The sequence below is a fragment of the Mobula hypostoma genome, chromosome 14, assembly GCF_963921235.1.
Source record: "Mobula hypostoma chromosome 14, sMobHyp1.1, whole genome shotgun sequence".
In the NCBI taxonomy this organism is placed as follows: domain Eukaryota; kingdom Metazoa; phylum Chordata; class Chondrichthyes; order Myliobatiformes; family Myliobatidae; genus Mobula; species Mobula hypostoma.
The window spans coordinates 41,035,225-41,049,019 of NC_086110.1; the positions used below are offsets into that span (position 1 = coordinate 41,035,225).

Here is a 13,795-nt window from a genome sequence, read left to right on the forward strand (position 1 = left end):
TAATCATTTTCCAATGTTCTGTAGATTCAGGATCAGTTCCTGTGGATTAGAGGGTGGCTAATGTTGTCCCACTCTTCAAGAAGGGAGGAAGAGAGAAAACAGGGAATTATAGACTGGTTAGCCTGATGTCGGTGGTGGGAAAGATGCTGGAGTCAATTATAAAAGATGAAATTACGACACATCTGAGTAGCAGTAACAGGATCGGTCCGAGTCAGCATGGATTTACGAAGGGGAAATTGTGCTTGACTAATCTTCTGGAATATTTTGAGGATGTAACTATGAAAATGGACAAGGGAGAGCCAGTGGATGTAGTGTACCTGGACTTTCAGAAAGCCTTTGATAAAGTCCCACTTAGGAGATTAGTGGGCAAAATTAGAGCACATGGTATTGGGGGCAGAGTACTGACATGAATTGAAAATTGGCTGGCTGACAGAAAACAAAGAGTAGCGATTAACGGGTCCCTCTCGGAATGGCAGGCGGTGACCAGTGGGGTACCGCAGGGTTCAGTGCTGGGACTGCAGCTGTTTACAATATATATTAATGATTTAGATGAGGGGATTAAAAGTAACATTAGCAAATTTGCCGATGATACAAAGCTGGGTGGCAGTGTGAAATGTGAGGAGGATGTTATGAGAATGCAGGGTGACTTGGACAGGCTGGGTGAGTGGGCAGATGCATGGCAGATGCAGGTTAATGTGGATAAATGTGAGGTTATCCACTTTGGTAAGAACAGGAAGGCAGATTATTATCTAAATGGAGTCAAGTTAGGAAAAGGGGAAGTACAACGAGATCTAGGTGTTCTTGTACATCAGTCACTGAAAGCAAGCATGCAAGTACAGCAGGCTGTGAAGAAAGCTAATGGCATGCTGGCCTTCATAACAGGGGGGAACTGAGTATAAGAGCAAAGAGGTCCTTCTGCAACTGTACAGGGCCCTGGTGAGACCACACCTGGAGAACTGTGTGCAGTTTTGGTCTCCAAATTTGAGGAAGGACATTCTTGCTATTGAGGGAGTGCAACGTAGGATCACAAGATTAATTCCCGGGATGGCAGGGATGGCGGGACTGTCATATGTCGAAAGATTGGAGCGACTGGGTTTGTACACTCTGGAATTTAGAAGGCTGAGAGGGGATCTTATTGAAACATATATTATTAAGGGATTGGACATGCTGGAGGCAGGAAGCATGTTCCCGCTGATGGATGAGTCCAGAACCAGAGGCCACAGTTTAAGAATAAGGGGTAGGCCATTTAGAACGGAGTTGAGGAAAAACTTTTTCACTCAGAGAGTGGTGGATATATGGAATGCTCTGCCCCAGAAGGCTGTGGAGACCAAGTCTCTGGATGCTTTCAATAAAGAGATGGATAGCGCTCTTAAAGATAGCGGAATCAAAGGTTATGGGGGTAAGGCAGGAACTGGATACTGATTGTGGATAATCAGCCATGATCACAGTGAATGGTGGTGCTGGCTCAAAGGGCCGAATGGCCTACTCCTGTACCTATTGTCGATTGATACATTTATATGCTAATGAATTCCGGCATTCTAGAATTACAAATTGCAAGTATTTTAATTATCATTTATGCTATTACCAAGTGGTTTCTGTAAAAACAAACACACTTTTAAAAATATAGTTTTATCTAATCTGATAACTTTTCCTAAATAATGCTGAAAAAAAACATGGTCGCAAAGAAAAAGTAACAATTGAGTACGTTTATACAAATTCTTAAGCTAATTGATATTTGTCCGATAGAACTTTAATCCTGCTTAAAAATGAGCCTTAATGACATTTTATGACAGTATCCAAATCTAGCTTCTTTCTGCCAGGGAAAATATTTTATTCACTCTATCCAGACCCCTAAAAATCTGAGCTATTTCAATCAAGCGCCCTCTTATAAATTCCAGTAGATGCAAAGCAAGCCTGTCCATCTCTTCCTCATTAGATAAACTATCCATTCCAGGCATTACTCTAGTCAATCTTGGCAGAAATGCTTCCGATGTATCAACATCCTTCCTTAAATTAGGAGATCAATGCTGGACACAGTACTTACAATCTTGTCTCACTGATGCCAATGTGTAATCTTTAATTATGCACTTAATTTTCATAGCAAAGTTAGCTAGCTTTCTGTTACTTTCTGTTAGCTTTTCTAATTACTTCCTTCACCTGCATACTAATCCTTTTTCCTGTACAGTATTAGGACACACAGATCCCTTTATGCCTCAGAGCTCTTTCTCTCACCATTTAGAAAGTAATGCTGTTTTTTGTCTTCCCTCATTTCTTGCTTGAACATTTTTACATTTTCCCACAGTATTCTTCACTTGCAAACTTTTGTCCACTACGATGCAGATGCATTTTTAGACTTTGTATCATCTTCGCAACTTCAAGTTGTCTTTGCATTTTACTTGCAAATTTAGGAAGCATATCTTCATGCATGTCATTTTTTTAAAATGGGAGCCACAGCATCCCACCTCAGGATACACCAGGTATTAATAAACACAGGAAAGTCTGCAGACACTCGAAATCCAAAGCAACACCCACAAAATGCTGGAGGAACTCAATAGGTCAGGCAGCATTTATGGAAACATTTCAGGCCGAGACCCCTCCTCAGGACTAAAATGGAAGGGGAAAGACGCCAGAGTAAAAAGGTGGGGGGAGGGGAAGGAGGGGAACTAGCTAGAAGGTGATAGCTGAAGCCAAGTGGGTGGGAAAGGCAAACGGCTGTGAAAGAAAGAATCTGATTGGAGAGGAGAGTGAACAATGGGAGAAAGGGAAGGTGGAGATGATAGGCAGGTGAAAAGAGGTAAAAGGCTAGAGAGTGGAAATGAAGAAAGGCGGGGGAATGTTTTACCAGAAGGAGAAATCAATATTCATGCCATTAGGTTGGAGGCTACCCAGACTATAAGGTGTTGCTCCTCTACCCTGAGGGTGGCATCATCATGGCACAAGAGGAGGGAAGGAACAACATGTCAGATGGGAATCGGAATTAAAATGTTCGGCTACCGGCGGATGGAGTGAAGTTGTTTGACCAAGTGGTCCCTCAACTTACTTGTCCAACCAATGTAGAGGAGGCACCTCGGGAGCAGTAGATACAATAGGCTACCTTATCAGATTCACAGGTGAAGTGTTGCCTCACCTGGAAGGACTGTTTGGGGCCCTGAATGGAGATGAGAGAAGTGGTGAATGGACAAGTGTAGCACTTTGACCACTGGCAGGGTTAAGTGCCAGGAGGGAGATTAGTGGGGAGGGACGAATGGACAAGGGAATTGTGGATGGAGTGATCCCTGTGGAAAGCGGAGAGGGGGAAGGAGGTAAAAATGTTTAGTGATAGGGTCCCTTTGGAGTTGGTGGAAGTTGTGGAGAATGATGTATTGGATGCAGAGGCTCATGGGGTGGTAGGTGAGGACAGGAGGAACTCTATCATGTTAAGGCGGTGGAAGATGAGGTGAGCGTGGATGTTCGGGAAATGGAGATGTGGGTGAGGGCAGCATCAATAGTGGAGGAAGGGAGACACTGTTCTTTGAAGAAGGAAGACATCTCTGATGTTCTGGAAAGGAAGGCTGCATCCTGGGAACAGTTGCGGCAAAGCCAAAGGAACTGAGAAAAGGGAGTAGCATTTTTTTTTTACAGGAGATAGGATGGGAAGAAGTATAGTCAAGATAACAGTGGGAATCGGTAGGTATATAAGAGATGTCAATTGACAGTTTGTCTCCAGAGATAGAGGGAGAGAGGGGTATTAGAAATGGACCGAGTGAATTTAAGGGCAGGAAGTTAGAGGCAAAGTTGATAAAATTGACAAGCTCAGCATGGGTGCATGAAGCAGTCATCAATGGAGTAGAGGAAGAGTTGGGGAGTATTATTGGAAAAAGGTTTGAACATGGATTGTTCTACGTAGCCAACAAAGAGGCAGGCATAGCTGGGTCCCATACACGAACCCATGGCTACCCCTCGAATCTGGAGAAGGTGGGAGGAGCTGAAGGAAAAATCATTGAGGGTGAGGACTAGTTCTGCCAGACAGAGGTGGTGGTGGAGGGGAGATGGTTGGTTCTTTTGTTAAGAAAGAAGTGGAGAGCTTTGAGGCCTTCTTGATGGGGGATAGAAGTATATAGGGACTGAACATCCATGGTGAAAAATCGGGTAGTCAGCTTATTAAAACACCAGTTATTTCCTACCTATCAAAAAACGCTGCATCCTGTTAGCCAGCCTATCTACTAACCACACCAGAATGTCACCACCTGCACCATTAGCATTTTTCTACAATCACCTTGTGAAATACTTTATGAAGATCCAAGTATGGAGCATCCACTGGTCTCTTCTCCCAGAGTGCTATTCACTGCTTCAATGAACAATAATCAAACACAATTGCCCTTTCATAGAACCATATTAAATTTATTAAATGACCTTTAATTTTTCCGTGGCTTGTTTTTAGATCTTTAATAATAACAACTTTTGGTATTTTTCTATGACAAATGTTAAGCAAACTATCTAGCAGTTTTCAGCTTTTTATCTCGCTCTTTATTTTTTGAATAAAGGGAATCTTCTAATATAGTGCAATCTTCCATGAATCAAGGGAATTTTAGAATATTAAAATCAACACATCAACTATTTTATTAGCCTCTTCTTTTAAGACCCTAGGATCAAGTTTGTCAACACCCGAAGAACTTCTAGCCCTTGGTTCCAACAGTTCCCAGGTGATTTTAACTCACTCAAATTCCTCCCTCACCTCTGAATCCCAAATTATAGATATTTTTGTGATGTTACTTGTATCCTTCGTAGCTTGCAAAGTACCTGTTCAATTTATCTGTCATCTTTCTTTTCATTATTTAATCGATACATCTCCACTGACTGACTCAGTAACTTAATTTGCCATTTAACTTTCGCTGACTCTATTTTTATTCCCTCAAAGCTGTCTCTATGTGGATTCTAAAATTACTGATATTTCTGGTTATCACAAACACCTCCTTGCTCAATCTATTCCAAGCAGTTACTATCTGGTATGAAGTTTATATCTAATCCGTCCAATTAAACCACACCATGCACTTTTGTTTTTAAACCATGCCTCCTCAGCATTGCCCTCAATTTCTTACATCTCTCTAATCTCCCTGCGTCATTACTGTGATCACAAATCATTAGGTAAAAGTTGTAATACCAAACTACCTACAGCAGAATATTTCTCCTATAATATGAATCCAAATAAACCTAACTTAGATCATATCATATCGCGTTTGCTCATAACTTAACTCTAGTTGCAAATTAACAATGAAGACGTTAAGCAACAGGTATTTACTACTTACGCATTATTTTATGGATCCAATCGAAGTGAAAGTAAACAAACAAGATGTAAAATATCAGTCCTCCCACAATGAATAGTGCACAGTACAGGTATGCCCAGTCTGGCTCACCAATGATAGGAGCAAGAACCAAGTAGATGGAAATAATAGTTACAATGGCTGGAAAAATTATAGGAACCTGCAATGGAAATATATAGTTAGATGTTAGAAGTTCAAACAAGCAATTCAAAAGGAGCTGGAGATGTTTTTGTGAGCAGACTTTCCTGTTATTATTCTCAAGAGTCACAGGTGGGTAAGTCATCTGTACCCACCTATAGGCTTTCTCTTTGACCCATGTGAAGTGTACATAACTCCTTCAGAATACATCCCATTATCAGAGCCGAAGATACAAATTGGCAGAGGCAGTGCATAAGAAAGGGGCACCTACAGATACACTGAACTGAAACCAAGCAGCTCTAACTTGAACAGTTCAAAAAACCGAGTGAGCAACGCTACATTCCAAATTCATTTGACAAATAAGGCAGCATGGTAGCGTAGCACAGTCCTACGCCAGCGACCCAGGTTCAATTCCCGCACCGCCCAAGAGGAGTTTTTACATTCTCCCTGTGACCACGTGAGTTTCCTCTGGGTGCTCTAATTTCCTTGTATATTTCAAAGACGTACAGGTTAGTAGGTTAGTTGGTCACATGGGTGTAATTGGGCAGTGTGGGGCAAAAGGGCCTGTTACTACACTCTGAAATAACCAAAAATAAAAAATAGTTTGATTGCTTGGGACTAATTATAAGTAATTTGTAGTGTCAAGAGAAAGCCTATAAGATACTTAAGTTGCATGGTTCTGCATCGAGAATAGATAACAAGTTGCTGAAAGACCATCCTGCTGAGCCATTGTCAAAGATTGTTTCTCACTTCAACTGAGTCTTGGTGTTTGGCATAATTCAGTTCCAAGAATGTGACAACACAATTTAAAGAGAATGATATAGAAATATATTCATAAAATTTAAGTGGATACATAATTGGCTTCAATGTAGGAAGCAGAAGATGATGGTGGAAGGTTGATTTCCGGAGGGAGGCTTGTGATTAGTGTGCCACTAGGATTGGCGTTGGCCTATTGTTGTTCATCAACTGCACAAACAATTTAGATGGGAATGTATTAGGCATGGATAGTAAGCCTGCAGATGATCATGAAATAGGTGTTATTGTCGGCAGTGGAGGTTTTCAAAAATTACAAGGGGATCTTGATCAGTTAGATAAATTGTTAGTGGATTGGCAACTGACATACAATCCAGATGAGTGCAATGTGTTGCATTTTGGTCAGTCAAACCAGGCTAGGTCTAGCAGAACAAGCTTGTTGTTCCCTGAAAGTGGCCTCACAGGTTGACAGAGTGGTGAACATGGCATTTGACACACCTTCCTTCATCAGTCGTTAAACTAAGCATGAGAACTGGCACATCGTGTTGCACTTCTCCAAGACATTGGCGGGGCCACGCCTGCACTGTAGCACACAGTTTTGGGTATCCTGCTACAGGAAAGGCATCATTGAGCTGCAGAGATTGACAAGAATGTAGAGGTTGAGAAGGCCTGGACTTTATTCAGGAGACTAAGGGATGTTCTTGTATGAAATCATGAGGGCCGCAGATATAAGTGCACAGTCTTTTTGCCAAGGAAAGGGAAACAAAAACTAGGGAGCATAGGTTTAAGGTGAGAAGGGAAAAATTCGAAAGGGACCCAAGAGTCAACTTCTTCTCACAAAGGATAGTGCTTATATAAAGCTACCTGCCAAAGGAAGTGGTTGAGGCAAATACAGTAACATTGTTTAAGTGCACTTGAGTAGATACATGGATTGGGTAATGGGCACAACGTAGACAAATGGGACTAGTTCAAATGGACATGTTGGTTGACGTGAATGAGTTGGGCTGAAGATAGTGTCCCATGGTTCTATGGCCATGACCATGTCAGAAGCATACATGTGTTCTGACACCTTTTCGATAATGGGGACAATAAACAAGCTACAATAGCACATTTCTGTGGAAAACACAGGCTATGAATGTTGAAAGTGAGTTAGCACTACCTTTTATCAGAAATGAAACATTAACTCCTCCATAAATGCTGACATCTTGATTGTATTGTGTTTTTTTTGTTCAAAAGCTAAAAGATATTTCGTGAGAAAAAGTTCATTCAAATTATAGAGGGTTGCTGAAATTAAGAGTAAATTTTAATTGACAAGTAATAGCAGTCCACATCATTACAGCAGAAGGAATGAAGTATCATTTACACCTTACCTTTACTGGTCTTTTCAGAGATTTTCTTGTAAATCGCATGACAATCAATGAGAATACAGTCAGTCCATAAAAAATCCAGGAAGCAAAGCTGAAGTAATTTATAAGGATGTCGATATCTGCTGGAATTATGTAGATAATAGCTAGAAATCCCTGTAAAATAAAGTATAATATTAAACAATCTAGTGTGGAAAAATAATTACAGATTATTAATTACAGTACCAGTATTTTATTGAGAAGTATGGCTTGATTCTTAACAACACACCATTTGGTTGATATTGAGGGTAAGGGATTGGCATGAAAAGAATAGTGACTAACAAAAACAAGGTTTTTTTCATCTGGTAATTTGTAACTAGCGGGGTCTCACAAGGATCAATGCCAGGGTCTCAACTAATTATAATTTATATACATGAAGGCCCAAGTATGCTGTAGACAAATTTGCTGATGAAACATAGGTGGGTGGGTTAGCAAGTGCCTGAACATAAGTAAAAGGGAAAGTCAATCGATGAAGTGAATTTATTTATTTTATTTAAAGATGTAGCACAGAATAGGCCCTTTGAGTGCACTACCCAGCAACCCCGGATTTAACCCTAGCCTAACTACGGGACAGTTTACAATGACCAATTAACCTACTAACTGGTATGTCTTTGGACTGTGGGAGGAAACCAGAGCACCCGGAGAAAACCCATGCATTCCACAGGGAGGATCTACAAACTCCTGACAGACTTGAACTCCAGACTCCAATGTCCTGAGCTGTAACAGTGTCACACTAACCACTTTGCCACTGTGGTGCCATGAATGGGCAAGTTAGCAAATGGAGTGTAACGTGGGAAAATGTAAGGATTTTTTTTTACCTTGGAGGGAAAACTGTAAAAAGCAAATTAGAACTCAAATGGAGTGAGACCACAAAATGGTGCTGCCAAATGGAATCACAGGTCCTAGTGCATGAAACACAGAAAATTATCACTGGAGGTGCAGCAAATAATTAGGAAGTTTGATCGCATAACAGCCTTTACTACAAGGGATATTGAGATAAAAGTAGGGGTATTTTGATGCAACTTCACACAGTGCTGGTTAGACCACAACTTGAGTACAATTTCAGAGAGGATATCCAGTGATGAAAACGGCCACTTGATTGATTTCTCAGATGAAGGGTTGACATATGAAGAGTTCAGCCTATATTCGTCGGAGTTTAGACAAACAAGAGGTTATCATACTGAATTGTGATTCTGAGAGGATACTGAGAGAATGTTTCCCCTTATTGGGTGGGGGTTGGTCTAAAATTAAGAAGCATGGTTTCCGGATAAGATGGCTTCCATTTTAAATAGAGAGAAGGAAAAATTCTTTCCCTCTGAGAGTTCTAACTGTTTTGAACCCTATTCTCCACACAGCTGGTGGGCAGTGAAGTTAGTTCTGCTGCCTCACACCTCCAGGGATCTGGGTTATGTCCTGATCTTATGTTCTCTGTGTGACTGCCTGTGTTTATCCTTGGCGCTCCAATCTCCCCCGCAACATTCTAAAGACATGCTGCTAGGTTAATTATCTATACTGTAATATCATCATCACTTAAGTTAAGTTGAATACACTACATGCTGCGCGCGGTGGTATAGAATTGGCTGAAACAGGGCCGAGACGTGAACGCTTCTACCTTGACCCGAAAACATTGTGAGCCAGTGCACTTGCTCTTTGCTATTCCACTGCCGAATACGGCTGCCCTGCATGGGAAAGATCTGCTCATGCTAAGAAGATGGGTGCCATTCTGAATGCAAGTTGCTGACTTTTCACAGGTTGTTTAAAACCAACAAACGCCAACAGCCTATATATCCTGGCGGGTATCGCTCCCCCGATATAAGAAGAATGGTAGCCAGCAAGAAAGAACGACTTCGTCAAACATCCGATGAAGGGCACCCTCTACATGGTCATACACCTACACCCAGCTGCCTAAAGTCAAGGAAGAGCTTCATGAACAGTGTTGTTCCATTACAATCAACCCAGTCTGAAGCCTGCATTGCCTTGTGGAAAGCCGGCTCGCCAGTCTCAAACAACCCCCAGCGATGGAAATTCCACTGGATGAAAGCCTTCCCCTAGGAGTGGAAGTGCCTTAACAGACTTAGGACTGGTGTAGGTCGTTCAAAGGTGTCACTAAGCAAATGGGGATATACAACCAACCCGACAACTTGTGAATGTGGAACTGAGCCACAAACTATGCAACATCTCCTACAATGCCCATCGCTAGAGGAACCCTGTACTGTTGCAGATCTTGCCAAATTCAACAACAAGGTTCAAAAACGTGTCCATTTCTGGCTGGGCCATGTATAGACTGTCCATGGACACGATAAGAAGATTTCAGTTAAGTTAACAGATTTTTTTAAAAAAATCAAAGGGTGTTGATTGGCATGTAAGAGAAGGAGATGAAATTAAGGAGAATAGAACTAATGTTATTTCTTCCCTGGAAACTAGCATGGATCTGATGGACCAAATGGCCTCCTTTTGTTTTCTTATAATGCAAAAATGTCAGAGACATTGAATATATTCCAAGAACGACAGACAATTGAGGATGGACTCAAAGGCGATGGAAATGGAGTAGGAAGGTGGCACTGGGGTCAAGACTAAATACAGAGCAGGTTAAAGTGACTAAATGGTCCAGTCTTGATCTCATGTCTTAAATTCTTATGTTTTAATGTTTACTGGTACCTGTACCTGACTTTCAGATGTTCAGTGCCGCTACACTGCAGTACATGATGTGGAAATCAAAGACATGGTGAACAGCAAAGAGTGAACCCTACCACTTACATAAGGCATTATCCAGCCTTGGTTACAGTTTTGGGGGTCAGAAAAGAATTAGAGTTTTATTCAGAATCAGGTTTAATATTACTCGCATATGTCATGAAACTTGTTGTTTTGCAGCAGCAGTATGTTGCAATACATTAATAGGTTTTTTTAATAATTACAATAAACATATATAAAAAATTAAATTTAATAGTACAAAAAGAGAGGTTTAAAAAACTAAAGTAGTGTTCATGGATCCATTGTCCATTCAGAAATCTCAACAGACTATGAATCTTCTGGTTCATTCATAGCATTTGATTTGGATATGTATAGTATGTTCTCGAAGGCCCACGCTCATCCACACAGGTCATCATGAAGTGAGTGACAACTGTGGTGTATTCACTCAGATTCAAAGTCCCTGAATATTGTCTAGTCCACCGACTCAATGCAGTCCAGTAGGCGCTCCTCCACCTCCCTTGACCAGACCTTCTTGGTCTTCACCCCTGCTGCTGCTGTCTTTAGTCTCTGCCTACACCCTGCGGGTAGAAGTACAGCCAGGTGATTGGACTTTCCAAAATGTGGCGTGGTATGGCACAGTATATGTTTTTGGTTTTGAAGACATACAAATTTCTGTCACAATGTACTTGTCAAATTGGAGGCATTGTCAATATGAGTCAGGGTGTTGTGGGCTAAGGTCACCCTCCAGAGAAAATATTACAAAGACTAATGGCAGAAACTACGCCAGAAGGATTGCTCATCTGTTGGAGCTGCTGTCAAATAAAGGTAAATAATCAGATGGTGCTATCCTAAGGAAGAGCAGGGGGGTTCTCCTAATGTTCTGTTTACCTCTCAAAGCAAACACCAAAACAGGAATTATCACAGAGCTTGCAGTACACAAATTAGCTGCCATGTTCCCTGAATTGCACCACTTCAGGAGTATTTCAATAGCTGTAAAGTATTTTGTTATGACCTGGGGGGATGAAATGTACAAGTATTTTAACTTATACCTTTAGCACCTACAGTATGTGATTCAAGCCTCATTGGAGAAATCCAACCCCAGTATTTCTTGGACTATGATTATAATTTATTTTCAAAAGGGTGTGGAGTGGGTAATTAACAAGAATGAATGTTAGATGACTTCCAAACCTCTAATTATACACATTTTCACCTTTCAGTTATAAGGTGCTTCCCTGTCCAACTTTCTGATCAATTTCAACTTCAGGCTTTATGATAAAAATACTTGTGCAAAGTTGTGAAAATATATTGTAGCTTGTACACTGACAGCTCAGTCTCAAGGTTATATATGTTATACATATTTTGATAATAAATTTACTTTGAATTTTGAGCTCTTTTCTGTTGTTAATATATATATGTTTTTTATCTTGTTTAATGCAATAGGTATTGCTGTGTAATCAGTGCAGGGATTTGGTATTGTGCCTACATGTGATGATGTAACAGATTAGTAATAACAAATATTAGGTACTAATTAACAAAACAGCCTCAACGTACAACAAAAATAATTCTGTTTGAATTGCTCTTTCATTTCTGAACATTAGAGTAACAACAGATAGAAGTTGCTGTCAATTTTCTGTTGTGGTGCTGCAAGTACCTGATAGGTAAGTACTGGTTATAAAATACCACTGGGTAGCTTTCACAAGTCACTCCTCTTTCAGGAATTGTGCGCACTGTCTATACTATCAATAATATTTTAAACACAAATTATGAAAGCCCATCATTTCAGTCAACAAAACAAATGCACAAATGGTTACATCTTACCAGCATTCATTCTATTCACACACCAGCACTGTTGTTATTTTTTTATTTGTAAATAAAAACATGAATTTCTTACATTGAACATGAGGGCTGGTGATGGTGTTAAACGTCTGATGTTGATGTATGATAGCAACTTAACCATATGACCCTCACGGGCTGTGACTAATGTAAGCCTGTTAAAGAAAAATAAAGTCAAAACAGATCTTCATAGATATTTTAGTTTCAGCAAAACCAACTTGAATGAACTAAATGAAATTTAAAATCTGTCAGGTTTAATATCACTGGTATACATCATGAAATTTGTTGTTATGAGGCAAAACATTGCAATACATAATAAAAACCGTGAATTATACTATATATAAGATAGTAGTGCAAAAAAAGGTAGAGAGGTAGTGTTCCTGTGTTCAATGCCCAATCAGAAATCTAATGGCAGAGGGGAAAGAAGCTATTCCTGAATCACTGAGTGAATGGCTGCAGGTTTTGTACCTCCTCCCTAATGATAGCAATGAGAAAACGGCGTGATAGGGGTCCTTAATAATGGATGCCATCTTTTTGAGGCATCGCTCCTTGAAGATGTCCTGGATGCTACAGATGCCCATGATTGAGATGACTGAGTTTACAACTTTTTGCAGCTTATTTCAATCCTGTGCAGTTCATCTAACACACACACACACACACACACTCTGTAACTGCATTGGTATGTTGGGCCTGGGATGGATCCTTAGAGATGCTGACACTCAGGAACTTGAAACTACTCACCCTTCTAAAAGAAAATATACTGATCAGATAAGGAGACCATAAGACATAGGAGTGGAATTAGGTTACTCCGCCATTCTATCATGGCAGATTTATTAACCCTCTCAACTCTATTCTCTTGCCTTCTCCCCGTAATCTTTGATGCCCTGACTAATCAGGAACCTTTCAACCCCTGCTTTAAATATACCAAATGACTTGGCCTCCACAACAGTCTGTGGCAATGAATTCCACAGATTTACCACAATCTTGCTGAAGAAATTATACCTCATGCCTGTCCTCAGGTGACATTCTTCTATTCTGAGTCTGTCCCCTCTGGTCCTAGACTCCCCCACTATAGGAAAACATCCTCTCCACATCCACTCTATCTAGGTCTTTCAATATTTGACAGGTTTCAATAAGATTACCCCTCATTCTTCTAAACTCGAGCAAATAAAGGGTCAGCGCCATCAAATGCTACCCATGTTAACCCTTTCATTCCCGGGATAATTTTCATGAGCCTCTTCTGGACCCTCTCCAATGCCACCACTTATGTAAGATTTTCTTACATAAGGGGCAGAAACTTGCTCACAATGCTCCAAGTTCACTCTGACTAATGCCTTATAAAGTAAATAAAAATGCATTATAAGGCCTCAGCATTACATCCTTACTTTTATATTCTCGAGACAAGGCATCAGTGTGAGAATATTCCAAAATAGTTTGGGTGGTGGTGGGTGGGAGAGTGGGCAATGGAGAAGTAAATCCCTGCACACCCCTGATAAATAGTATTCACACAGAAGAAAAATGTTTGGTTTGCTTCTTAGTGCTGACCTCCCTAGAGCAGAGGAGGTTAAGGTAATATAAAATGATGAGGCACACTATTGGGTAGTCTGCAGGAAACATTTCCCCTTATCAAACATAGATAAAACTAGAGGATATAGATTTAGAGTGAGAAGGAAGAGA

The 13,795-nt window shown here is 40.6% G+C and overlaps 1 protein-coding gene across 2 annotated transcripts in view; it reads right to left on the reverse strand.

The window, feature by feature from the left end:
• slc7a9 (solute carrier family 7 member 9) overlaps positions 1-13,795 on the reverse strand; it is a 90,120-nt gene that overhangs the window by 13,661 nt on the left and 62,664 nt on the right. For both annotated transcript variants that reach the window (XR_010020302.1, XM_063066993.1), the window contains exons 10-12: positions 12,177-12,273; positions 7,562-7,711; positions 5,286-5,460 (exon numbers count right to left, since the gene is read on the reverse strand). Coding sequence is in view for 1 of the 2 variants with exons in the window: in XM_063066993.1 (XP_062923063.1) it covers positions 5,286-5,460; positions 7,562-7,711; positions 12,177-12,273 (422 nt within the window). In the remaining variant the exon portion in view is untranslated. The remainder of the gene's footprint in view (positions 1-5,285; positions 5,461-7,561; positions 7,712-12,176; positions 12,274-13,795) is intronic.